At 47.9% G+C, this 27,625-nt stretch overlaps 2 protein-coding genes across 6 annotated transcripts in view; one reads left to right on the top strand and one right to left on the bottom strand.

Annotated features, from left to right (window-relative positions):
• The window catches only part of numb (NUMB endocytic adaptor protein), a 57,202-nt gene that overhangs the window by 25,691 nt on the left and 3,886 nt on the right, over nt 1–27,625 (top strand). For 2 of the 5 annotated variants that reach the window (XM_025301842.1, XM_025301846.1), the window contains exons 2-6: nt 3,686–3,734; nt 25,714–25,878; nt 26,274–26,345; nt 26,858–27,076; nt 27,396–27,582. In XM_025301842.1, coding sequence (XP_025157627.1) covers nt 25,741–25,878; nt 26,274–26,345; nt 26,858–27,076; nt 27,396–27,582 — 616 coding nt within the window. In that variant the 5' untranslated portion in view covers nt 3,686–3,734; nt 25,714–25,740. Of the gene's footprint in view, nt 1–3,685; nt 3,735–13,860; nt 14,046–25,713; nt 25,879–26,273; nt 26,346–26,857; nt 27,077–27,395; nt 27,583–27,625 lie in introns of those variants that run through there. The other 3 variants (XM_025301834.1, XM_025301831.1, XM_025301835.1) reach the window with 2 other exon arrangements.
• On the bottom strand, nt 41–1,622 carry LOC105180748 (uncharacterized). Its single transcript, XM_011137019.3, has 4 exons — nt 1,520–1,622; nt 1,127–1,309; nt 546–764; nt 41–364 (listed from the first exon to the last, which is right to left on the bottom strand). Exons 1-4 carry the CDS (start codon nt 1,559–1,561, stop codon nt 188–190), a joined length of 621 nt encoding a protein of 206 aa, XP_011135321.1. The 5' UTR covers nt 1,562–1,622; the 3' UTR covers nt 41–187.

The following is a 27,625-nucleotide window of genomic DNA, read 5'->3' as shown; positions in this document are numbered from 1 at the left end:
CGCTATTTTATAGTATTAAATAAGTAGTAATGCGTACTTATTTAAAGCGTAAAATTATTTATTTATTATGCTGCAAAGTCAGAAAGATTGACGATTATCTCTTCTTAATGTAAGTCCTTTGTCGGGAGTCCTTTGTCGAGTAGCGAGTCATCATCTTTCCTCGATAATACGGTAATCAAACTGATCATTACTGATTTTTCTTGAGGCATTGCGTATAACTGGCCACAACCTCGGAGACACGTTGCTCGAGTTGCGGCAAGGTCGACTGAGCATTGCATGCGTCCACTTTGTGCGTGTACTGTATAAATTGGCGAGACCTCGCACTGAATTCGTTAACTTTGCGACGTAATTCCTCATCGATGTTCTATAATAAATCATAAACGTTTTATGAAATTGTCACGTAACGCTATTGGCATAAATAAATCTTCTAGTTTGAAGTTGATCTCGCGACTTCTCCTTCCGACTCTCGTTTCCGACTGACAAGTTTTGTATCCTGTCGTTTTATCACGTCGATTTATACGCACACGTTAGAATACACAACTTACTTTAGCGGTCGAGACTTCTTTGTGCAGGAGAACCCAGTCAACAGACATGGAATCCATATCCTCATCGGCAGTATTGATCACATTGATCACACAGGTCTGATATTGACCAATAGTTGTTAAAGCACTGTTATCTATGTCATCCTTCACTTTATCCTTCTTGCAAATATCAATGTTCGCATCACCGTAAATTTTTTCCAAATCATCTCTTTTAGTCAAAGCCTGTAAATATAAATATTTAAAGCTTCAACTCGGGCCCAGATACATCGTATTTTCTGCCAGAAAATTCATAATTTCATCTTTGTCCAAAACGTTCAATTACTCATTTCTTCGACCTTAATCTGACGAGCTCTTGATAGAAACGTTTTTCTAATTGATTCAGTTCATGCGGGGAACATGTTTGAAGTTTTCTTTTTTTCCAGTACAAATTTTACGACGAATTTGGAACTCTCTTTGTCTTTGTGATTATAATTATTTTATATTCCATTTATATACTCGTATATACTTGTATAAATTTTACATTTCACTGTTACTAGACACATTTCACGAAAAAAATAATATTTACTAATATCATTCAGCAGTACCTTTTTCTCAATTTCAGTCACACGTTTGATAAACATATCAGTCTTAGGCTGTGTTGACATTTTCATAGCATTCAGTTGCCGAGATGCATAATTTCTTGCATCATCTAAAATCATTCTCAGTAATTCCCTCGAAGAATCTCCTTCTCCCTCCGATGATGCTGCTACATTAAGCTGAATATTGGCCTGTAAATAATTAATAGAAAAAAGAAATGGAATCACATAATAAAGTTGCATAATTTAAAAAAACTGTGCAACAGCAGGTGTCCCCTCGTGAGACATTAACGAAATCGACAACTTCACATTTCTAAGGTTTCTTAGAAAAGCTGATTCTCCAAGCAAAAGTTTAAAAAATTCCTTTTAGAGGCGAATATTGCTCATAGATGCGATACTTACGAGAGCCACTAGACCAACAAGTACAAACGTAAATTTCGTCATTTTTCTAATACGGATGTATCGCTTCTCGAAAAAGTTTTTGCGATAATACCACTTTGAAGTGCGCGAGTCGCGTTTATATAACAGATCGAACTTCAATGTTTACGAGACACGTGTACGCACATGTGCGTGCACCAAGACACGAGCAGCTGTATCAATGTGTGATTAGCCTGATCTAACACAGGTGGATAACGATGACGGCAAATAAAAAACTCGTCACCGTCAAGATCACCGTAACGTTACTTTCACGATATCGCCACATATTAATTTGTGATTAAATTTGCACTATATAGCGGTGTTCTCGCGATACTAAAAATATACACATTACATCCACGATGAGTGTGGATATACTGTAACTGTAACATGTATCCGAGTTATTCCGAAAGACAATTTGACAATGGGTTAATGGATTCCCATCTCGACAACTTGTGCATCGTTGCTCTTATCGTACGTTCATTCGATATCTTGCATCGATCGAACAAACACTATTTACCCAGAATTACGCCAGATGGCGAATATAATTTATTCGTTGAAACACAGAAGCAATTGCGCTTCTTCGTAGAAAACTTGTACCCGTGGTGTACGCTCACGCACATAATTACGGACGCTTCTGTGGATTCCTTCTACGCGACTGATATAACGGGTAATGAAATTTCTGACGGCTCTCTAATTTTCTTCAATAAAGCGACAGGAAAGAAGCGCCTTCTCTAGTTGTCCGTTTGGACCGTTTTAATTAACGATTCGAATTAAGTAAATTGCATTTGCAATTGAACGGTCGCGTTGAAGAGACGCGTTGATATTCAAGACGTCAGGGCGTCAGATCGTCGTCATCTTGGGGTCGGTGCTCGTCACCGATGAAAGTGCGAGGCTCGCTTGATCGCCGTTAGAAGCAACCTCGCGGGTTACGCACGCACGCACGCACGCACGCACGCACGCACGCACGTACACCACGTGGCGCACGCTTGCACATACAAATTCACCCCTACAAAATATTCCCATAGGAGAGAGACGGCGCGGGGTGTCGTGGGAACGGTCTCGCTCGATATAAAGTGCCGTGCACATTTTTATGGGGCGCGTAGACGCTCAAGCAGCTCGGGGATTCCTTTGTAACGAATCGGCGACGAGTCCTCTCGCCTGGGAGTTGTGCACCGAGTCAATCCGATGAGAATATGTTTTCTTCCTTCCGCCGGGAGTGCGTCACGTGAGACGCGCGACTTTAATCTGCCACGGAGCGTCCTCGCCCGCATCCTCGAGCAGGACAAGCTCTTTCACACCGACAACGCCTTACGTAAAATAAACTTGTGACGAACCTAACGGGATGGCTCGATTCTGTCAAGTTAATCTAAAAGACCACGCATTCGACAACACAATTTCGTGAAAGATGCGGCGAAAAATATAACTCGGGGGTGGAGAGAGAAAAAAAGCAAGTGAAAGCTGATACATTTTGCCGTATTTCAACTTTACGTGTCTATTTCAACTATAGAGAGAATGTCTCTCTTTTTTTCTCTTTTTTCTGACACGTTGGCGAGACAATCTCACCGGATATCTCAATATCATATAAATTACGCGACCGTCCACCTCTCCTCTTTTTTCCCCGAGCTTTTTCTCCCTCTCTGCCTCTTTCACTAAAACTGAAATGATGAATTATCGTTATCGCTGCAAAATCACAAGCAAACGACAAAATTTTCATAAAATATCGCCGCTTATATTATGCAGCATTGTTGCCGAGAGATCATTAATTTCACACTACTTTGCGCACATTTGGCCGCCACAAAAGCGTTCTCTAATTGAATTTTTTCCGACAGGCATCATTTCAGCGGTGTCGGTATGAAGTTGTTTATGATACCATCAGATCTCTCTGACGGCTTCTCTCTGATATCGTGCAGTAATTTACGGACGATATCTTTTAAATAATTGCCGGGGTCTTATATTTATTTATAAGCGCGAGTGACACTCCATTATCTGCTATCGCGGTAAATATTCGCTTAATTTATTTTTGCGCACCGGCCAACAGTTCGCCACCAAATCCACCATTTTATATAATTTCAAGCATTATAACGATCGGACGAGCATGCGATTTTATCTCACATATAACATTGAAGTATTTATATTTTCTTTTTTTTCCAGAAAGAAGCGTGTGCACCATATTGGATTGGAGTAAACTATAAAATTCTCGGTAAGTTTTGCAGACTTGAAAAAATTTTACTGTTGTCTTTTGATGCCAAAATTCTCATATATTTGGCGATGAAGACGTAAAAGTTGTAAATGAGAAGGGTAGTCACAGAGAGAGAGAGAGAGAGAGAGAACCGGCGATAGTTAAATCTACACATCTGCTTGCGCACATTTTGATTCATTTCCTGTACTTTGAAATATCGATGACATGTGTTTCCGATGTTTCGTACACATTTTATACGAAATGATGGGGGTGATCACGCGAGAGGGGTAGCTGTCTGTATATATAAAAAAACATCGCGCAATACCGTTAGCGAATAGCAGATATAAAACAGCAGATATAAAAAATGATGCCGATTGAAACACCTGTAAGATCGATTAGCGCACGTGAAAGCCTGACAACACCGCCGCGATGCGCAGAAATTGCGTAACGCAAACGTTTCAAGTTCTTAAGTCGGAAATCGGATGATATGTCAAATTGTGCGATCGCGGATTGAAAAATAATAGAACATTAGCGGAAAAACAAAATAAGGAAGAAGTAAAGGTGATGATTGAAATTTACTTCAACGAAGACCATCGGAGCACCCATTTGATTGTCATTATGGAGAAATCAGTTTAGACTTAATTCAACGATTCCCAATCAATTCTTTCACGATTCTCACTCTTTCGAGGTCTCGCGCTACAGATATATATATATATATATTTTTTTTTTACACTATTGTAATCGTAATATCGTTAAGGTAATGGCATCAAAATTGCAAGTTTTTCACTTGAATGCGGAATCGCGTTTTTATTTTTAACTTACCGATCTTGATATCGCATCACATTTAAACATTACAATCTCAGCGGCGATTCTCGCTCGTTAAATCGAGACGATTGTGGGAGCTGACTGTCGCCGCTCAACTAAATCATCGAAGTCCAATAATTTTCCGTCGAAGGTATCGCGGGAATAACCGCGGGTGCGCGTCACGTAAAGCACATTCGGCACACCCCCTCGAATTCGTTCGGCCGATCGTCCCATCCGTCCGCGGCCGCTCATCCTACGACCTCCCCCCCCCCCCCCCGCTGTGGAGATCGCTCTGTCCATCTGATGAACGTTTAGCGACGTGTGGGAGGCGAGTGGCGAAACGTTATGCCTCGTTAATTGCCATAACCCGATTCCGCGTCGCGATTAAGTGCGCGTGTATGCTCTTCCATTCTCGCATGCAACCGACAATGCTCTCTCCGTGGCACCATTGTTACGCGCGCGGCGCTTATTGTGCGCGAACTACGCGCACACCGACGACGAAGGGGCGAAAAGGGGCGGCGGTTACAGGGCCTTGACTCGGAATTCCCATGACAGGTCTTCCACCTTCTTCTGCATTCCGTTTCGCAGCGACAATCGAACCGCCGACAACGAGAGAGAGAGAGAGAGAGAGAGAGAGAGAGAGAGAGAGAGAGAGAAGAAAAGAATATCGAGGGGGGAAACCATACACCTCTCGCTCCGTCTTTGTCCCGCCCCGCCCCTCTTTCTCTCAGCGCGAGTGTGATTCCGCTGAATTTTCTTCAAGCTGCTTCGACGCAACGACGAGGACAACCGATTTTGTTTTCCGTCGGATTTCCCACGGATACCTTGTCCGTTCCGGAGTGGCTTCCCACCGGACAATGCTTAGAAGACCGTGTTTGCGTCATGCTTAATTTGCTGAATCGCGGTTGATCCACGGTAAGACGCCGCTGGAACGGTGGAAGAAAGCGTTCATTAGCGGCGTGCGATCTCTCAACTGGCGAAACAAAGCCAAGCACCGGCCAAGATGAATAAGGCCTCGTTACTCCTCGTTGTATAACTTACAGGGTGCTATTAACGCGGATAACGTATTTTTCCGTCTCTACGAGGGCAACCGCTTTATTAAAGTTCCACGCGACTGCACCATAATGCATGGCATTCACCGAGCGTCGATATCACTGTGGTCTTACGCGACGATACTAATCGCCACAAAGATTACAGCCGAGATTAGATTATAATTAAATTTAGATCACTATTTCGATAACACGCAGACAGATGCTCGAGCTCGAGCTACACTTACACATTATAATTCCAAACAAATATTCTCGTCGGTGAAGTCTAATCGTCGCGGATGAAACCGGCTCGCGGTTTCCTCGATATGGATTAGGGAGCTTTCTTCAAGCTTTTCTTTTTTGTAAATTACTTCTACATTTTTCCAAGTTCTTTCTTTCTTGTTGGGAAAACACGAAGAAATAGTTATCTTTCCTTCGGCGAGCATTGCATTACAGTTGTGTACAGTACGCGATAACTTCGGCTCATCGTTAAAACTATTTCCATTACGTGCGGGGTAATTATTACAGCGCACAGAGTACCGATGGTATTAGCCACGTAGAGAAAATGTTGCCATGTTGTCGTTGTCGTTGTTTCATTCCTTCTCGAACCGAGCTGAGAAAATTTAACCGTAATGAAAAACCGATACGCTCCTGCACGGAGGTCGGCCCGCAAACACACGTCGTTAAACGCATCAAGCATTCGATCGAAGCACTCGTCCTCCCTCATCTACTTGGTAGAGCAGTGTGCCGACGCTAGTGTAACGAATAAATTTTAATCGGTAACACAATTCGAGGGACTCATCGTGTGTCCCGCACTAGCCGCGACTCGCCTTCGTCTCGCCGCGGTATCAATCGGATTTCGTGTTACGCAACTAACAAACACGTATATATGCTCGCACGATCTGATTTAATGATCGACCTGCGACGATGAGACATTTTTATTACGACGCGCTCGTCTCAGCGTGCTCTTGCACAGCTCAAATTGGTCGGTCACGTTCGCCAAGAGAGAAACTATTCTCGAAATGTATTCCCCGCTTGTTCGTGGGAATATTCGATCTCGCGTGCGAAGAGCGACGTGCCAGCCGCAAATGATCTCGCGATATATATTGCGCAGAAAAAGAGAGAGAGAGAGAGAGAGAGACAGAGAGACAGAGAGGTGTTGGCGAATCCACGTTGAAACACTTACGTAGCGCCTTGATTAATTACCAAAGCACGATAATTACGCGCGAAATTCGTCGACGCTGGGACATGCTGGGTATGCTTTGAAACACACATGCTACCGTATACTACCTGCCGGCTCGATATGCATGGGAATATATAGCGATGTGTAGAGGCATCGTCGTGGGCCATATGGCGCGTCCGTGAACACACGTGCGAGAAAGAATCGAGAAACGCGTGTTCTGTGTGGCACGCCATACATATCATCTCGTTCTCATTCCGTGCAACGGAAGGGAACCCTCGGGAACTGAAAACGGAGAAACGCGCTATCAACGAGGAGTCGCGCGCGTCAACGAGAGTTAGCCGACTCGGGGATCTTTTGCGACACCGGTTTGCGATACCGGATACTTTAACGACGTGTTCCAATGGCCGAGAAAAATCGTTTCCTTCGCGAAAGGAACTTTTACTTCTTCGGGCACAAAGTTTGCGCGCAGAAACGGTATCTCTCTTCAACGAGCTCCGTTCGCCGCGATCGAATTCGCTCGTTCTGAGCGTGAACCAACGGTTAAAGCGACACGTATTGCACTCCTACGTAAAATGCAAGTACTCGTCTGTCGACACGCTGGCAGACGGATTTTGCAATGGCACGTTGCACCCTCGAAACCGGTTGACACCAACGTCACTCTCATACCTGCAAACTGCAAACGCCATTATTTACATCAAACTTACGTCGAGTATCTCGATCTTCGTGTTTGCGAGCGTTTAAAATTTCCGTGCGCGCACACAGACCGACGATATAAATACCTTCGTTACGTTCGTTATGAATTCGCCTTTATAATCACTCAAACTCAATCATTGGTTACCATAACCAGCGCAAACTCACCCACTCACCACCCACCGTGGGCAAAGTGTCATGATATTGTAAATTTCGACAATTTTTGCCGCTTCAAAAAATAATATCGGGAAACCGACCGCCGTGGAAAACGTTCTCTGTCAGCGTATTTTCATCGAATTTACCGAATAGCACACAGCGATGTCAGCGAAGGGATATTGAAAGTCAACAACCTCTGGTATTTTTGAAGTTTGAAAAAGCCGGAACCTACACAAGCGTTATACGGCGTTTATACGCTTACAAAGGTGCTTTAATGCGATTCAATTGACAATTTAACCCTTCGCAATTCGCACAAAGCCGGCGCGTTAAGTTCTCTCTTTTTTTTTCAGCATGTTACCGTCAGCCAATGTCAGCTAATTTCCACTCTACGATATATTATTGTTATTTTTATCCAGTTTACAGTATATCACTGAACTAAATTACATAACACAAGTTTCATCCAATTTATAACGTATCGAACCAACACCATGAATACGAATACGAGTCGAGAGGATAAAACATTTTGTCGTAAAGTATCATGAAAATAACGACAACGTCGCGGTCTGTCGGTCACCGTAACCTGCCTGCACAGTTGCAGGTCTCGCGGAAGGATGTTGGGAGTCGCCCTCCGATCGCGAGACGCAAGTGCACCTACCGTTCGTTACTCTTTACACCTGTGCTCACACATAACGCCCCAGCATTCCGAGTGTGTGTGCGTCACGAATGTATTGTGAAACTCGCGCTCGCGTGCGTCCTACGTAATGTGAAAAAAGTCTGACCGAAATAGTCGCAGCTGTGGCGGCGCGCGATTGTGGCTCATGACCTTCTTTGATGCGAAACGTCAGAGATTTCTGCCACATGCAGAAATAAGGAGCAAGGCCGCGGACGATTATCGTACGCGTTAAAATGAGAACGCCGAAGCTGCAACATCGATCCTGTGCAATGTGCGATCGCGCGTGTCAATTTGGAAAAGGAAGACGAGCACGAAATGTAAAATATTTATTTTTTCGGTCGAAATTCATTTCTTCCAATGACGAAGAAAGATGCTGAACGATGCTCGAGCATGACTTTTACTTTCCAGAATAAAGAAACAGATCTGTTTGGGGATCTGTTTGATGCAACGGGGTGTGTGAAATTTTCGAGGCACACGACACGCATAAACATTCATTAAACGTGGACAAGCCTTAAGGACAAACTTCCTGCGGTTATCGCTGCGTTTAGCTTTCGGACCGGAAAGTACCGACACCGAGATGTAAGAGAGCAAAGGCAGATGTTGGGTTTCTTTCGTCATTCTCCTCGCACGCTCTGAAAAACGCGGAAAGTAAATCCACGTAACGCAGCTGCTCGGAAAAGGAGGCAAAGGCGCGCATCATTAAGGATTTCATCCCCGTTGAATCTTGGTTGCACTCAGTTGCGTCATACACGTCTTGCTTAATTGAAGCAAGATTAATCAAATTTCGCTTAAACTTGATAAGAACACCGATGCTATCCTAAATAATCTGCTTAAAAATATACGGAACAGCATGAAGTGTAATCATTCATGGCTGAATTAATATTTCTCTTTTCGTCTCATTAAACGCAATTAATTAATTTATCCCATTACTAGACCAGTCTAAGAAAACATTTAGTACCTAGCACAGTTTATCCTCTCTTTGAAGCGGTGAAATTTAAAAAATTCAATTTTGATAAAAATAATATTTGAACTTTCCTAGAATTTGTGTTCTAATTTCGAAAACTTCTTTATGTTCCCCAATAAAGCTCTTACGATAAGACGATAACGTAATGGCAGCTATGAGAGATAATGATTCACCGTATCGAAGGGGGGGGGGAGGGGGGGATCTTTAACGAGGGAGAAATACAATTTTTCCGTCGATTTTCATCGATCCGTCGTGTTTGATGAAATGCGAAAAAAGGTTCTATCTTGCGAAAGGGCTTTCCGAGCGGAGAGGCGCATTTGGGCTCCACCGTGAACCTCTCTCTCTATCGTGTCTCAGCAGATGTACGACCATTTGCCGTGGCAGCTGCTGCTCTCACCGCCGTAAACCTCATATATCCACCCCGGCTCTTCACCTCGAACTGACCTAACGCGAACTCTCCATCACCTCATCATCTCGAGCGCGGTAGCCTAACGTTGACTGCGAGGCATCGATCGCAGGCATCGATCGCCGATCCGCTCTCTCTCTCTCTCTCTCTCTCAACGTGAGATTTCTCCGACCTAGCTCGAGAACCACCGCGTGCTCGCGCGTCCTCTTCGGAAGGTGTAATCACGCGAGGAACCGGTTCCTCGCGTGATTGGATCTTGAGCGGAAGGCGATGGTCGGTGGTGCCGTCGCGGCTAGCTATACCCCTGAGATCTACAAGGTACGGAGAAGGAAGTAACCTGGGCCTGACTCAAGCCGAGGTATTCACGTTGAAGAGAAGAGGAGGGAAACTGATTTTTATTCGGCTGTTCTCAAACAGGATTTTCTCGCGTGTTCGCGGAATATTTACATCCTAAATGTTGCTGCTTGTAAGATGCTACTTTGATCTCGGTTTATCATGTACACGCGAATAAAACGTGACTGCGAAAAACGTCACGGACACTTTGGACGGATTTGTCATCAAGGAGGAAAATATAAAAGATTCTTTTACAAGCAAATATAAAAATTTTTTAAACTGAGAGAGGACTAGAGATTTGGAATTTCGTTCAAATTTCGTTCTTGATACAGATTTGATGCGTCTGTCCAATCGACGCTAGAATTTCATGATGCAAGAGAGAAATTGTTGGCTTTTCTCGAATTACGCGCGTTTTGAATCGCTCCGGGAACTACTAATGACCCCCCGCAGGCTCTTCGACCGGTCAGACCGAATTTATGATGCGATTAATCACTTCAGGAGCGTGCGATACGTGCGAAATATTATAATTATTTGATAAAATTATTTTAAAGGAATGGATCTGTGGCACTTGGTCCGCTAAGTCCGTCCCTGACAAGCAACAGAGTGGGGTGGAAAGACCTGGGCCTGTTGGACCTTCGGCATTCGCGTCCGTAGTCTTTCAAGGGGGGGTTGTATATCCGTTGAGCTCGTTTGTGCTCGTCACTATACCCTCCAACAAATTCTTGTCGTCGGGCCTCATTCTTACCGCACATCGTTCGGTGAAAGTTTGCGATGTTGCGTCCCGTCGTTCCTCACCGTCGCGACGGAAGGACGATGTGCGCTTCTTCCAGACTCGCGGCTGAATTTTATTGACAAGTGTGTTTCTCTCTTTCTCCCTCCCTCCTCCTCCTCCTCTCTCTTACTCTCTCTCTCTCTCTCTCTCTCTCTTTCTCTTTTACTCTCTCTCTCTCTCTCTCTCTTTTTCTCTCTCTCTCTCTCTCTCTCTCTCTCTCCCTCCCTCTCTCCCTCTCTCTCTCTGTTTCTCTCTTGTGAAGTTGTACCGTTGATTCTCTACCTGTGTCGCTTGTGAGTGGAATGGAATGGCAGATGGCGCGTGTATCAGTTCGTGAAAACGTTGAGGTTCCATTCGAAAGTCATCGTATACCGCAATTGCGTGTCGAATTATCTGCCAAATTCCATTTTCCCAGTGGTTTTTCCGAGCTGTTGCGCTATAGCTTCAACCGTTATAGCTGATTTCTCTGTCTGTTTTGCTGCCATTACCGTGAGTCATCGAACTTGGTTGTGACGTGCTCGAACGTGCCTCTCATATATTTTCGCTTCACGAAAATAAGTCTCTCTTCGTGGCAGCACGAGTAGACGGATGATTCTTCGGGGAATCATTCTCGAAACCGTCCGATGGCTGGATTTCTCGTGCAACAGATCAAACGTACTTTCGAGTTCCGGTGGGGTCGCCGGAAGTAGCTGAGCGTGACGGCGACGGCGCTAACGGAAAAACGTGGGAACGTGCGTCGTGCGACAGCACTCCACCGCTCCATTAGTCGGCGCGCGCTAAACGGACTCGAGGATAATCGTATTATACACTTTGCGACAAATATTTCTCTTCTGTCCGCGGAAAAGTTCCATCTCGCGAGCTGGATATCTCGCGCGCGTTAGTCTCGCGCGAGATCAAGAAGGAGGAGTACAAAGAGCACAAAATAAAAAAGACAGAGAGAGAGAGAGAGAGGGAGAGAGAGAGAGAAAGAGAGAGAGAGAGAGAGAGAGTAGTGTCGCAAATACAACGGAACATCGGAGGAACAACGAGAGGACACAAGCACTAGGAGACAGAGGGAAAAGGGAACAGTGAGAAGAAATGCGGATGGAAGAAGCTGAGACCCACGTTCGTAGCGCACGACCGATATCTTGATCGTCTCATCGGAAGCATTCAACAGCTATTCAATTAGGAGGAGGAGGAATCGGAACGAGGCTTCCGGTTTTGCCGCACTGGCAAAACGTAGTATCGATTAAACTGCGGAAGGCACCGCGATAAGGGAGCTCGCGAGAGAACGAGTTCATAAGGCCGTACGCCAGCTGGGTCACTTCTCGTCATAATTGTATTAATTGGTACATCAAGGGGAGAGAGAGCACGGAAGTTAGTTTAATTGAGTGCATATCGGTGGTGTTCCTCGAAGCAGAGGTTTTACGGCTCGGAAAAGCTCATTTGTTCGAGCAGAGTGCTCCAACACCTGCCTCGAAAGTTCAACGAAGATTGGAATAGTTTCGGGGTCTCTCGCGAGCGATTCTCCGTTCCTTCGAGCAAGGTTGAGTCTTCCTGCGTTCACACACAGCTTGTGCGATTCGCACCGCGAATCCTGCGGCTGGCGAGAGCAAGTTGGGAAATTCGCGTCAGAGCTTTCGCTCGCCCTCTCTTCGCCCGCGGTTGTCGCGGAGGAACGAGCATCATCACGAGGGAACATCATCCGAGAACGAGATGGCAAGAGAGATCCGCTGGTGCACGAAAAGAGCACGAAGTTCGCGATCCTCCCGGTGATGACGGACGTATCGAGGACACGAGCAGTCATCGTTTAAAAATAACAAAACCGAAGGAGTCTGCGAGGCATCATCGCGTAAGGAAGGCAAAGCCGACTGCATTGTGCGACCACAGTCTGGCCTGCAGCGGAATATCGCGACTCCCCACTGTTGTGCCCGCGAGATGCTCGCGGTGTTTGCGAGCTTGTGGGCTGAAACGAGACGGAGCGAAGTGCTCGGAGAGAGGTAGGACACGCCGCGAGACCAGAAACGGAGAGAGAGACTGATCGGGATCCCACTCTTCTAGGTAGAATTTGTGACGTCAGCCTGGGACAAGTTGTACGACCAGTTCGGTACGTCCGCTGCTGCTAAGTAGAAGCGAAGAAAAAGAAGCGGCAGAAGAAGAAGAAGAAGAAGAAGAAGAAGAAGAGGAGGACGAAGAGAAGGAGGAGGAGTAGGAGGAGGAGGAGGAGAAGGCAAGAGTTTCTCCTCTCTCATGTCCATCTGACTACGTTTTTACCGGCCGGCTGCGGGAGCATTTCGCGCCGCCATGTCATTCGCGCACCACGACATTCATCAGCAGTAGTAGTAGCAGCGCTTGCCCCTACCTCTCTCTCTCTCTCTCTCTCTCTCTCTCTCTCTCTCTCGCTCTCGCTCTCGCTCTCTCGCTCTCTCTTTCTCTCTTCGTGGCACCCATTCAGTGTGGCCGTCGTACCGGACTAAAATTACCCTGGCCCGTCGATCGCTGACGATCTCTACGCGCGCGAGCGGAGTGCTCGTTCCAGCGCGGAACGTTTCGGAGCTGGTGGCGGCGAGAGAGGAAGCCTATAGCTGCGCTACCTAGCTGGTGCCTCTCGACGCTCGCGGTATCAGTGACGGTGCAACGCGAGTGTTTCGCGCGTAGGACCGGACCGGTTTCGTTTCACGGTACTGTCCTCGATCGAGAGAAACCCGTGACGAGTACGCGTCCATTGTCGCTTCTCTTTCGGAAATGTGCACGTCACTCGAGCGCGCTGACATAATATGAAATAATCCGAAGGAATCACTGCGCGAGATTTGCAGTGAGGTTTCTACAACGCAGTGAGGTGAGGTGAGGTGAGGTGTCGGAAAGCGATCGGAAGCAGCGATCAACTGTCGACGACGACTGTCGCCCCAGTGTAGACCGCGAGTAGACGTCGAGAGTTTACAGTGCACGCTTTGAGAAAGAGTGAACGCGATAGAGAGAAAGAAGCACCTCCTCCTCCTTTGGTTCATCGGGAGAGAAACTGCACTCCTGCAGCTCCTGCGGCTCTCTTCGCGCGCGCGCGCGCGAGAGAGGTAGAGGAGCGTTACGTCGGGCTCACCACACCTGCGTCGCGTGGACGTTGTTGGCTAACTAACGTTAGTGTCACCGTGTATGGTGCAGCAAAGGATACGTGGTACTATCAACGACTCGTTCTCTCTTCTGTTTGGATACTTGACGCGGACGGTACTGCTCTTCGTGAAAACATCACCGTCCGAGAGAGAGAGAGAGAAATGGGAAACCACCCGTCCGCCCACCAGCCGCTCGAGAGGGCTACCAGCCATGCTGGAAACGGTCTTCGCCTCTCGGTACGTCGACTCCCAGTGTTGTTTCAACGTCAAATGTAACGTTTACGCTTACTTGCGGCGCGTGCTGTACTCGTGTCATCATGGTATCTGCGATACCATGCATCCAGAGGCGAGGCCTAACGTCGGCTGGCGCGAGCACGCGGAACGAACGGCTGCGACACCGTACGTCATTGTTCGCGATTTCTTTCAGCTGGAGATCGAGCTGCGAATGAGCGTTCTTTATCGAAAAGAATTCAATCTTCATCCTCTCAATCTGGAGTTGTCCGTGTCGAGTAATTGAGAGTTGAGAATGTTAATAGATAATCTTCCAATCGTTTGAAGCGGCTAAAGACTCTTCGACTCGAAGCTTCGAAGCGAAAGGTGTGCCACTTTGATCGAACTCTTGTCGAACAACTAAACTAATCTACGATCAAATTCAACGAGATGTTGACGGTTTAAAACTCTCGGAAGAGAGCAAGACGACATTTAACTAGAGACTCTGCCTGAGAAGCCATCGTTGTTAGATTATCGAGATAGAGAATGTCCCTGAAGTTTTTAACACACAGACCTTACGAAACAGCTCGCTATCGTCGTAAACGCTATCGGTTAAAATGAGGAAAAGATTTGCTTCCAAGGTGAATCACTTTTTTTCGCTCGCGCGCTCTCGTTACCGCAAATGGATTGAAGAATATGCTAATCCCGTACGTTTTTGTTCCTTTTACCATACAATCTAACGTCTAACGCGCGTTCGGCATCGTTGCATCGAAGGGAAAGCAAATTGTGTAAATCGATGCTCGCTCGTAAGAACAAGGACCACCCGGTGGTGAGTGTGACCGATAAGAGTTAGAAATTTCACGATTAGCAGAATAAATCGCACGTCACAATCAGCGCACCATCAACGTTTCTCTCCTCGAGTGTTTTCAGCGAGCAAGTTCATGAAGGTACATTTACGAAGGTTAGGTTCATTCCACGCTTCATAAAGCTCGAGATTTGCAGCGGTCGGAAATGACGTTCGCTCCTCTTATTACCTCCATCTTTCAGCCTCGGCTCGCGCATCTCCTGTGCGTTCCTTTCTTTCTCCCCCTCCGTCCTCTCGCAATTTTCTTCTGCGCTTGATATCGGTACTGAACGCTGAAGGCTAACACTACAGCGTCAAGTGGAACTTTGATATTACTTCACTGTGAAGATCTTTGTTTATCTCGGAGATGACGCAGATGACACGAAAAGAATACTTCACCTCGGATTTTCCGGATATATTTTTGAGCCACACGATGGAGACAATTTTTTCATGGACAGCATTATTTTCTTGGGGGACGTTGAGAGCCTAGACCGGCCTAGACGCGACGGTCGCGTAGACGTAGAACTTTTATAGATCCGTAAAAAATTCAGAGGATGATTAAGGATCGAATGTGTGTGTGTGTGTGTGTGCAATCGATGCGCACTCGTTCCTGATAGCCTGCAGTCGAGCAGAGTGTATCTATCTACGCCGGTATTTCCGCAACGAGGAGCTTCATCAATCTGGACGTGTGACGTCAATCACGCCGTAGCATGACTAATATGTCATTTGCGTTTCGCTGGTCGCTTTGTATTACATACTTTATATCACATACGCCCGTGAGAATTCAATTTCCGCGACAATCGAGCATCCTCGTGAGCGTTTAGAAATCTCGCTACGCGGATCCTTGATATTCGTTGCACTGGGAATAGCGATTGAGTGCCGTACTAATTACGTAAACCTGCAGCGAACTCGCGCACTCTCGCCAGACGGAATGACGCATCTCATGCGTGACGGTTTTGACTGCGAAAATGACGATGCGACACGACGATGGGACGGGACGGAGAGGTGCGGCTGGCAGTCGCGTTTCAATGACCTTTGCCCGTGAGAGCTCACGTCGTCGGGTTTGGCGTCGCGCTCGGATTGACGTTCCGTTTCCATCGCGTATCAGCGCGACGCTCGATCTGTCGCGCATCGCGGAAGTCGCGCACGCGATGTGTCGCGACGCAGGTAGACAAGCGTAAATGGCAAAAAGCAATTTCGCAGAGGGGAAGCGCCATTTATCATGGGACAAACAAACGAGCGCTAAATTTTCGAGGTGAACTCGCCGCGCCGCGGAGAGAGAGAGAGAGAGAGAGAGAGAGCGAGCCTCTCTTTCGCCGTGGTCGAAGGACGCCTTTGCCTTGTCTCGCTTCGTCTCGCTATTTAATACCGGCTGGAAAACGAGCGGAATAGTTTACAGCCGGGTGAGACGAGGAGAGGAGTGGTGGTCCTAGGAATAGCTGGAGCTGTCGCGCCGTAACCTCCTCCTTTAATTTTATCGCGCGGCTTAATTGCACGACGCTCGTTACGCGCCCTAATTAGCGAAACCGCTCGATTACGCCGAGCCGACGAACATTTCGTTTTCCACCAGTGTCGCAGACACTCGATCCGACCTGCCGGCTAACGCGCTCGAACGCGGACTCGTTTCGTCATCGTTATCGGCGGCCTGCGAAAATTAACATCAACCACCATTTTTAAATTGCGCGCAATTATGCCATTGCGCGATCGACAAAGCGACCGAAGCGAGATATCCGTATAGGTATAGGTATAGGTATAGGCATTGGTATTGGTATTGGTATTGGTATTGGTATAGTAGCAATACCCGATGTTTTAACTGAATTCACCTCAAGGGAGGAGAGGAGACAGTTACGCAAATTGCAGGGACGTCTCTGGCCGGCCGACTATACGCGATTACGCTCGAATCGCGTTACACACGCTCTCGGCACATATCAATCTAATCGCACGCATGAATTCGCGCTCGCGCACGCCCGCGGTCACGCACACTCGTGATCCAATCGAATCGCAAGGGGATCGAACTCAAGGATAACTGGTGCCCCGCACGCAGCGCTCGCCCCGCGCGACGATCAGGCGAAAAGAAATCCAGAAGCCGCTCTCCGCACGCAGCGCTCGAAATGCCGAGAGTGAGCGCGCGGTGCTTTCTTTCGCGATCGGCCACTGTAAATATTACGAGGAGTCGAAACCGCGAGAGATTTAGATTTCTCTCCGAAGAGTTTGATCTTTCCCGCGAGAACGATCTTTCATATTACAGTTCCGTCTGCGTTCAACGCACGCAAACTTCAACGCAATCCCCTTCAATGAAATGTTGCTTGCAGCGAAACCGAGGTATTACTTCCTCAGAGTCTTTCTTTCGTCTGGTCATAACAATTATGTGACACTTGACGAATCATGGGAAAATCTTTAATTACACAGAGAGAAATGGGTGGAAGTGTAGTCTAATTATTTTATACAATATGTTCAATGAGCGCTTTTTCTTTGAAAAGAACTTGTCGCACTCTTTCCTCTTCCTCTTCCATCTTTTGAATCTAACTTTTTTCTCTCTCTCTCTCTCTCTCTCTCTCTCTCTCTTTCATGCATACACACACACACACACACTCATTAACCGATCCACAAGAGACAAAACGTTTAGCAAAAGACGTCATCGCGCGCCTCGAGGGCGATCGGTCGTGCGTGTGGAAAAGCGCATATTGCATTCCTGCACTTGGCATTTCCACGTCGTGCGCCGCAACAACATGTCGCGTCGCGTAGCGTCGCGTCGCGTCGCATTGCACGAAAGCCTACCTCGTTTCGCGCGGTAGAACGCAATGCCCTGCAATTTTTGCATGTATATGTCCGCCTACGTTATTGCGTATGTAGACACCTGCCGCGGTGAAAGGACTGACGCGGTGTAGACGCGCTCAAAGTGCGCGTCGTAGCACATGAACGCAACATAAATGCACGCGCGCGTTTCCACGATGCGAACAAGCCTTCTCGAACGAGCCATTTTCCTATACTTCTCTGTTTTCATTCATTTCCCTGCCCGACCGCTCGACAGCGCGCCATTCTTTCAGCGCGGCCGCATTATCCGAGTTCCTTCGCGCGTGCATCTCACACTTTCCACGTACTTTCCATACGTCCTTGGTACAAAGCTCCTGCGAGCTTCCACTTTCTTCACATTATTTAACATGAGATATAGTCCCGCGAGTTGCGCGAGGGCTTTGTAATCCCGACTGCGGCTATTCGTCACGTCGCGTCGCGCGACACCGACTCTGGTAATCTGTCACCGACCGCGCGTGGAAAAGCTCTCGAATATCCCTCGGCTGAAAGTCGCGCGCTCGCTACGACACCACGTTATTGGCCATCGACGCTCGCTATCGAAATCACCTGGCTATCTCTAATGGCTCTCGCGCCGAACTTGCACGCGCGGTCACTGAACCGCGCCCGACATAGTACGGCCAATGGCCCGAGACGCAGCCGGGCCAATGTGTATCAGCTTTCGCCGTGGCTTTTTCTAGGCCGCGACATCTCTCGATCGGTCGAAGGATCCCTGCTTTCGCGACCATCTTTCAGCACCGAGGTTAAGGAACAGACGCCAGCGAGGAGTCGTGCCAAAAATTCGCGCGGGCTTTTTTATAGATCACTCTCTCTCTCTCTCTCTCTCTCTCTCTCTCTCTCTCTCATCCGCAAGATTGTGACAGGCGTTGACTTGCCTGAGTGGTCGCGCCTGAGAGACAACGCAACGAGGAGAGGCAGCAGCTCTACATTGCGTATCGTAAAACTTGAATAGCACGTCGTTTAAAGGAAATAATGATGCTCTCAGTGTCGCGTGAAGTGTTCCTCTTTTGTCTCAGCACGTGTCACAAACAGTCTCTTCTTTCGTTGCCTCCTCACTTCGGGAGCGGGATTACCGCTGATTACCCGCTCGATTATTCGTCGATGAATACCAGCCGCGCTCTGCGCGTATATTTCATCATTCTGTTCCGTCCGCCAGAACTGAAATTACATTGTGAAATAATAATGGTCGAGAGAGCAGGCGGGGGGCGACGCTGGCACCGAAAGGAGCCACCGCGATATAAAGGTGCCGCGCGATCAACTAGCGCACGTGCCATAACTAGCGCGCATTATGGCTCTCTCGACAGGAACAAGCCACGACTCTGGTTTCTTCATTTATCGCGCTTCTACGTGCGAACCATTCTCTGACGGCGATACACAATCCGCGCAATCCTTGCGCGCGCGCGCGCGCTCTCGCGCGGTAATCGCAACATTAATCAAGCGATCTCACAATGTATATTATAGCTTCCACGTATGAATATATCTCCGTGCATTATGCTCGACGAGAACACGTCACGACGCAGCACAAACTTGAGATTGAAAAATCTCGTTGTAATCATTTTTGCAACAACATTTTGCAGTAATTGCTTCTACGCTGCCAGCTGCAATTACAAGAGCTGTATGTATGCAATAATATTTTGCGGAAAGCACGGACGATTAAATAAAAACGGAAAGAGGAAAAGCGAACAACAGAGGAGAAGGGGAGAGGAAGAGAGCGTTTTCTTTCTCCCTCTCCCTCACGACTGCGCGCAAATCCGAGCTTTTGTAACGCCGCGCCGCAGAGTACTACAGCGCAGAAAATTACACGGGGATTATCCGCCTGGCCGTTTCGTCAACGTGTGCACGCACGCACGCATACGTGCAACACGCAGAGGTGCATTCCCCGCCGCCATCTTTCCTTTCACGCCTCAAGGTTTCTCTGTACGGCTGATTATCATACACGGGACATTTCTCGAAAAGATCTTCATCGGTTTCACCCCAAGAATGTGTCCGCTCGCGTGTTTCCCGCGAAGGAGAACGCGTCGCCCCCCCCCTCCCCCCCCTCCTCCCCCGACGTCGGCGTCGGTTCGCGCGTCGTTACTCGCGTGTGTAACCTTCCCCCCTTCAGCTCGTTTAAGAATAATACATTACAGATAAACTTCTATCAATAGTGGCCCACGTTGAAGGATATAATCGATCGGGCGTAGTTACGATTTATGCTACTTCCTCGCGGTTTCGAGCCTCTTTATTCCAACACCGCGCGCGCGCGAGGCAAACGAGACGATTATTCTTGCAACTCTGCAGATACTTAATTCGCGCGCACGGGCACGATCTCTTATCGCAGAATATATTATTACCCGAAGAAGACTCTCACACGCGCGACGCGACGCGACGCGACGCGACGCGACGCGACGAGAACTCGAGCAAGGCAGAACCGAATGAGCAGATTCCGAAAGGGCAGAAGAGTGTACGCGTCGCGAAACTGTCGGACCTTTTCGAATTCTCGCCAACTTAGTCACCGTTCTCGCGCGACGAGAGGAAGAGGGAGAGGAAGAGCTGAGAGGAAAGAAAGCTGCTCCGTAAAACTGGCGCTGGACGAACAAGCCACGGCAGATAAGCAGTTGAGGGGGATGACTCATTCTCCTGCTCCTTCCTCATTCGTCACGTTTTTCCACGAAAAAATTCTATCACCGATGTACAGTACCTGCTCTTTTCGTTGATAACTGAATCACTCGACTCAGGTTTGTCAGACGTCAGAAAGAGCCACAGAGATATATATGAAATTGCATAATCGAAGGCTGCAGCCAAAGAAATGCACTTGCTTCTTTCAGTGACTCGCGCCATTTTTTTCTCGCGATCCACACTCGCACAGCGATAAAGCGTTGTTTACGTAACAGGAGGAAATAATTATCCCTTTTGTCCCTTTTGCAGCTCGATCGATCGATCTGCAGGAAGGAAAAAGGAAGCAACGAGGGAAACGAGGGGCGCGACGCGCCGGGCACTCAATATCACTTCGTCATAAATTAAACATCTGTTAACGGGGTTTAAAGTTCGCGGTGCTGGCGGCGATGAACGCGAGGCTATCAATAATGTACACGCTTTTTCGCCGCGAGGCGAGCCGAGACCCCCGCACCGAGAATCGGCGGCACGTAATTCAGCTCGACGCAAATCGCTTGAAGCACAAATCGCGACAAAAATAAATCGCGCGCGCGCGCGCTTCGTCGTGTGGAATACGCTTGCCAACGCGCGCGCGACCACTACGTTCTCGCACAGAATATTTATAATCTTCCGCCGGTCATGTCCCACGAGCGACAAAAGGAAGAATCAATAGACGTTTACAACGTCACCGGTGTGAGTATCGTCATCATTGCGCATCGCAGCGGTGTGCAATTCAAAAGCGAGCGTCCAAAGGCGCGCACGCGTCAACAAGGCGCGACGCGCCTTTACTTTCAACGTCATCGAGCGAATTTTATCGAGCGGTGCGCGCGCGCGCGCGCGCGCGTTCGCATCATAATTACTGTGCTTTCGCACCAGCGGCTGAACAATTCGGGTCACGCTCGATAGCTCCTACGGCGTCGGATGAGACGTCTAATTAGCCGTGGACGTGCGCATGCACCGTCATTGAGTACTCCTCGCCGTCGGAACAGAGCTCGCCGACTAATCGCAACGGTCTCGCGAACTGCGCATCTCGGTCCGCTGTGTCGCGATCTCTCAAAGAGGGAGAGTTAACGCGGAAAAGCCACGTGCCGCTTAAAAGTCTCGTGCCAATTAAAAAGCGGTGACGCGCGGTCGAATGAAATCTGTGCGCGACGCGTTACAGCGGCGCTTCGGCGGACTAATTTACGGACCGATCAAAGCCGTTTAGCACTTTGCTGGACGGTCGTATATGCATTGTGCTCGACCGGCGCGACAAAGACACCGCCGCGATATGCTCGCGCGCGCACGAGAGAGAGAGAGAGAGAGAGGCGACACATGCGCTGATGAATAGAGAACGGCCTGCTGCACCGAGCATGCAACCGTTCTACTCTAGTGCATCGGTAAGCCTATTAACGCGCTAAGTAAACAGCCCGGCTAATCCGATTGCGTCGAGTGCGCTTACTTTCGCACGTTTTAGCCATTAGCCAGTCGTCGCGCGACTACCAAAGGCGGTGGTGAGTTATCGCCTCGTTGTGTCGTGTCGCACGGGGGTTCGATTATTTTCATTGCGTCGTATTATTCTAATCGCGCACGTGGTCGCAGATGCGATCGCTTTTCCACGGAGCGGCGGCGGCGGCGGCGGCATCTCGTCAACAGGAAAGAAAAAAAAGAAAAGGGAGGAAAGAAGCACCGGGATGTGCAGCTACTCGTGCGCGATAATAAGAATATTCCCCTCCCTCGATGGCCCTTCACGGGAGAACACGTGAGAACACGCTAGGTGTCGAAAACCCACCCCGTGTCCTTGATCGCACGCGCACCCGCGTAACTCTATTAATCCCTCAATGGGAAAAAGCGCTCTCGATTCCGATCGCCGCGCCGATAACTACTTCATTAACGATCCGACGGGTTACTTTCGCGATACTATCGTTTAAGCTCGAATCATTTCGCGCACGCGACATGCACTCGAATATTCAGACAACCCCAACAGAATGCACGGATATACGAAATATTTGAGGAATATATGTAAGTTACAGGAGGCTTCCCCTCTTTTCTTTTCTCTTCTTTTCTTTGCAAGGATTCGCGACACGATAAAACTCGAAAGACGATTGACGGCAATTTCTCTGTATGTTGGGAGGTAGGATATATATATATATACTCGTATATATATCCTCGTGGCCGTCGAAACTATCCAAGTTTAAGTGGCTACGCTCATATGATTACTCGGCGATTTTTCGCGAATCGTACGTGTGACGCGTGTTCCAAAGTTGTACTGGATTTGTCTAGAGTGCCAGTCGCGTCGCGCCTCCTTCATTAATAATAAAAAGAAAAATAATATAGCAATAATGGCAAAGAGAGAAAGAGCGAGTCGAAGCTTCGCTCCGCAAACTTACTGTCAGACGTGACAAAACGTAGCTCAAGCTTCGGCGAGTTCCCTCCGATCGGCCTTGAGCCGGTTACCTTGCGTCGGTCCTTTTCGTTTCTGCTTCGATTGGCCGACGACGGAGGTTTGCACCGCAGTCGCGATACGCGGTCGTCCGAGGTGAAAGTGACTTTTACGGGCAAATCGTACCCTTTACGGAAGATGTCCGCGCGCACGTCTGGCCTCGATCTTAAAATAATAGCTATTACCGCGGAGTTTATTGCGTCCCGACTGCAGCTTTAATTCCTCCGTTGCGTACAACGTAAAACGACCGCTCTCTCGTTCTCGGCGCGACAAAGAGCGTGCGTGTCGTCCTGAGCCACGCTTTGAAATTTAAAATGCAATTCGCACGTGTTGCACCCTGTGCTGTACAAATACGAGAGACTCGGCTCGGCGAACGACTGAAAATTTAAATCGGATGAATCCGAAACACGTTCGTCACGAAAGCGGTTAGGCCGTGCTATGTACTCTGAAAGTGTGTTATTTATGGGGAGGCGCGGTTTTGTGGGATTGCGGGGGTTTGATGATTTCGCTGATATCCATTATTCGACGCGAGCTCTTGCAAGCTTTGCGCAAAGTTGGGTCAACGTGCTGTCGTATTTTCAGGGTGAAGTACGTGTACGGTCGATGGCTTAGCCTGGCTATCGTCGAAGCCGCGTGAGACTTCAGAAATTCCGAGGAGATGGGCAAATATGTATCTCTCCGATTCGCGCTTCGTTAGATGATCGGCAGTGGAGTAATAGTAAGAAATTTAACACTTTCCGGCTTTTCTGACAGTTTGCACATATGTTGAGTAACGTATGCGCGAACGTAAACGCTCTTGCTATTTAGCTGTTGCGAAAAGATGCGCGTTCTTAGCAAATGATGTCACACTCCGAAAAATAGATCAACGTCCTCGGACTTTTTTCCGAAATACCTCACGACGAATTCGAGCCTATTTCTGTCGCGGAATGCTCCGTCACTTGTTTTCCTTTTTTTTTTTTTTTTCTTTCTTTATTGAATATATACCGAGTATATCGTACGAACGTAAATTTTGCAGATCTGATTTTATAGACCAACTTGTTTGTCGGGAGAACATTTTTTGTATCGGCCCGGCCCGGCGAGTACATCAATAACGACGCGATCGATAACGACGAATAAAATTGTTTGCCAACTGTCTCTTCATTTTCCACGAGCATTATCCAGATGTAATCGCTGCAATGCGGCTCGTGGAAATCGATGGGGGTCTATAAATTTATGTTGATGTAACTACGACGCGCGCGCACGCACACACACACACACACACACACACACACACACACGTACTCGAGTTTGTTACCAGGGTTTATTATCGCGATTTGGAATTATCTGATTGACTCGCACAAACTAATTCCATAAGGTCCTTAATTACACTCGACTCTGTAACGAGCGCACTGGATGGGTATCTGTGCGTTCATCGTGTACTCTCGAAACATATATGCGTGTTGCGCGATTGTGTGTCACTCGTGGAATTCCATCTGCACGGTCAACCACACGAAACACATACGAGCGGTATATGGAGCACTACTGGAATTAGCGCGACGTTTTATAGCTCGATTATATATTCTTCTCGGCTTGGAAAATGGAAACGTTTCTTCTTCTTCTTCCTACCGACACGTTGCACACGACAATTGCAGTAACATAAATACTTAATGCTCGAATGCGTGAAAGAGCTGCTCGGACGAGCGGCGCAACGCCTGACAGGTGACGCGACGCTGATCGAAAGTAATCTCGCGAGTCGGACGGCGAGATGAGGAGCGTGACAAACGGAAACGTTAATAACGGAGGGGCGAGACGCATACATAGGGCCGGGCCGGCGGAAAAGGTCTCCTTAATGCTCGTCTCCGCTCCCGATCCCGATCCGTCGGCCATCTCTCTCTCTCTCTTTCTCTCTTTCAAGGGTGGCGATTCGAAGGGTAGATCCGCGGTCGGCATTAGGGGAGAACCGGAGGAGGGTTCCGATATAAAAGATTCTTTGGGAACGAGGCTCAAGATTCGATCACAGGGCTTTGTCGAGACGGGGCAACTCGATGCAACGGTTGCTAGACACTGGCCGACTCGGACATTTTCTCAAGGCCAGCTCTTAACGACCCGGGGATCTTGCGCGCGCTGCTGGATCCTATGTCCTTTGAGAATTCGCTCGCGACTCCGCTTCGACCGATTACCCCCCGTCAATGTTAAATGTCTATCTCGAAAGACAATTGCGACCGACAGAAATGTTCCCCCTTCCCTCCTCTCTCTCTCTCTTTCTCTCTCTCTATGATCGCTGCTTTGTATGATTCCGGACTTGAGATCTTCCCGTTGACTTGACCTCTGTTGATCTCCCGCGATTGAGAGAACGCGACCTTATTAACACATAGCCTCAAATTATCCGCCTTGAATCTTTCAACGTTCGCAACTGTGGCCGCATTTCATTCTCTTCGCGAACAATCTTGGTAATCGCATTCATCGCGTTTTCTTCGCGTCGATGTGGAAGACTGAATCTCGTGCTTGAACAAAAGAGTCATAGGACAAACACAAGGGTGACGACGAGAACGGTCTGTTAATTTTATCAACGCATAATTGTGCAAAACGACACCAAGTTAAGTCACGACGTTTGGTTAATCTCCATTAATACTTGCTCGCCTCGAAAACCGGTGAAATATCTGGATGGATTTTCTCAGTGGGCGTTCCTCGCTCCTACTCCCATATTGTGCGCTTCCTTCCATTTTCCTGATTGGAACAGATTGGCGAAAATTTCATATTTTGACGGTAATAATCTCTTCCTCGTTCCTCTCGTGACTTAGTTCCGTCATTAGATCGCGGCCTGCAATTTCCATCTTACGTCTCACGAGGGTTGACGACGCACTCACAGCTGACCCTCCGTTTAGACAGTCATGGGTGGTTGATCCCTCGCCGCGTTCGAGGGAGAGACGTTCGTTAATGCCGCGTTGAATCATCGCCCGAGTTACAAGATATAAATCGTATTTTCTTCCTTGACGATGTTGCAGAAGCGCGAGAGGTCACCGGGCAAAAGGATGGACCGGCTTCGACGGAGCTTCCGCGACAGTTTTCGCCGGCGGAAAGATCCTCACGTGCCCGAGTCTAGCAAGCCTCATCAGTGGCAAGCTGATGAGAGCGCAGTGCGTTCGGCTACGTGCGCATTTCACGTCAAGGTGAGCGCTAAAGTTTGATGACACGTTGAGAGTAGGTATGCAAATTAGCGGCCGTCCGGCCGCTTGTCCGGCCGGATTGTGTGTCGAAATCATTAAGACGATTAGGACCATCGACGCTATTATCTTCAAGTCAATGTCACGGTTGCAGTTATCTCAACATTTTTCTTCGCGCCGTTCCGGATGAAATCACTGATGGTGAATTTTAAAATTAACGTTATTATCGCGAAGAAATATTGTTTACCCGGATAAACCCGGATTCGTTGTCACTTCTGGTGTCGATTCTAATGTTAAAGGTTCTAATGTTAAAGATGATCCTCACAAAAGAAGGGCTTGCGCTGTGTGTTAACCTGTTTAATACTCGAATGAATAAATAATATAATCGGATACCTTTGCAGTACCTGGGATGTGTGGAGGTGTTTGAATCGAGGGGTATGCAGGTCTGCGAGGAAGCTCTTAAGGTTCTTCGAGTAAGTAATTGTTTGGCCGTTTTTTTCTCTCTTTTCAATTAATACACCCTCTCCATCTCGCAAACACACACACATTAGCCAGCTAAGAGGCAGCGTTAAATTTTAATATCAATAATAAATTTCTCACGCATAAACTCGTATCTTGCTGCAATTTGATTTTCAGCAATTTCACTTTTCCATCCAGTGAACATTGTAGCGTGGATAATTCTTAAAAAGCACCCGATCGATAATCTTTCTCTCATAGTCCCTGCGCCATTTTAAACACTCAAGAAGCCCCGTAGTAGAAAGTAATTTGGGGAGCCTCGTGAAAGAGTTGGGTGCGTCGCATTCTCTCTCTCTCTCTCTCTCTCTCTCTCTCTCTCTCTCTCTCTCCAAATCTTTCGCCATGGCTATTTTTAGCGCGGCTTACACGCAAAGAGACACACTGACATCGAGCGGCCTGAAAATAAATGGGTGTTCTAAAGGTCAGAGGGCAATTTGGGCAATCGAGTGATTCTCGGCTAAATTTTCAGAACTCAAGACGGAGGCCAGTACGGGCGGTGCTTCACGTGTCCGGCGACGGACTGCGCGTTGTCGAGGATGAGACGAAAGGCTTGATTGTCGATCAAACGATCGAGAAAGTCTCGTTCTGCGCGCCAGACCGAAATCACGAAAAGGGATTCAGTTACATCTGCAGGGATGGCACGACGAGGCGATGGATGTGCCATGGATTTTTGGCGTTGAAAGAATCGGTAAGTCAGATGTTTCTTCTCGTCTAGAAACCTCGGTCGCGGAGAAACGCGGAGAGAGTTATCGATCAGTGTGTAGTATGGGTGTAGTACATATGTGTATAAGGGGTTTGCTTCTTGCTCCGTCGATAAGGGGTGAGTTTGCATAGAAATACCGGCGGCATCGTATAGAGAGTGTGTAATGACATGATGTGATCCATACGTGTCGCACGTGTCAGGGCAGACTCTCTCTCTCTCTCTCTCTCTCTCTCTCTCTCTCACGCGGACAGTAAAAATATATCACTGCACCTCCTAACGAATTAATTAATTTTTTATCGATAAGGGGGAAAGGTTGAGTCACGCGGTGGGTTGCGCCTTCGCCGCGTGCTTGGAGAGGAAGCAACAACGGGACAAGGAATGTGGAGTTACGATGACTTTTGACTCCAAGACCTCCACCTTCACGAGAAGCGGCAGCTTTAGGCAACCGAGCCTCACCGAGCGGTTGCAGGAGTCACGCGATCGTGCAGTCGGTGAGTGCTACCTCCCAAACACCGAAATATCCATTTCTACAGC

This window comes from Harpegnathos saltator, unplaced genomic scaffold (assembly GCF_003227715.2).
Source record: "Harpegnathos saltator strain DR-91 unplaced genomic scaffold, Hsal_v8.6 scaffold114, whole genome shotgun sequence".
In the NCBI taxonomy this organism is placed as follows: Eukaryota; Metazoa; Arthropoda; class Insecta; order Hymenoptera; family Formicidae; genus Harpegnathos; species Harpegnathos saltator.
Note: the sequence above shows the minus strand (reverse complement) of the source record. Positions and strands in the feature narration are given on the sequence as shown.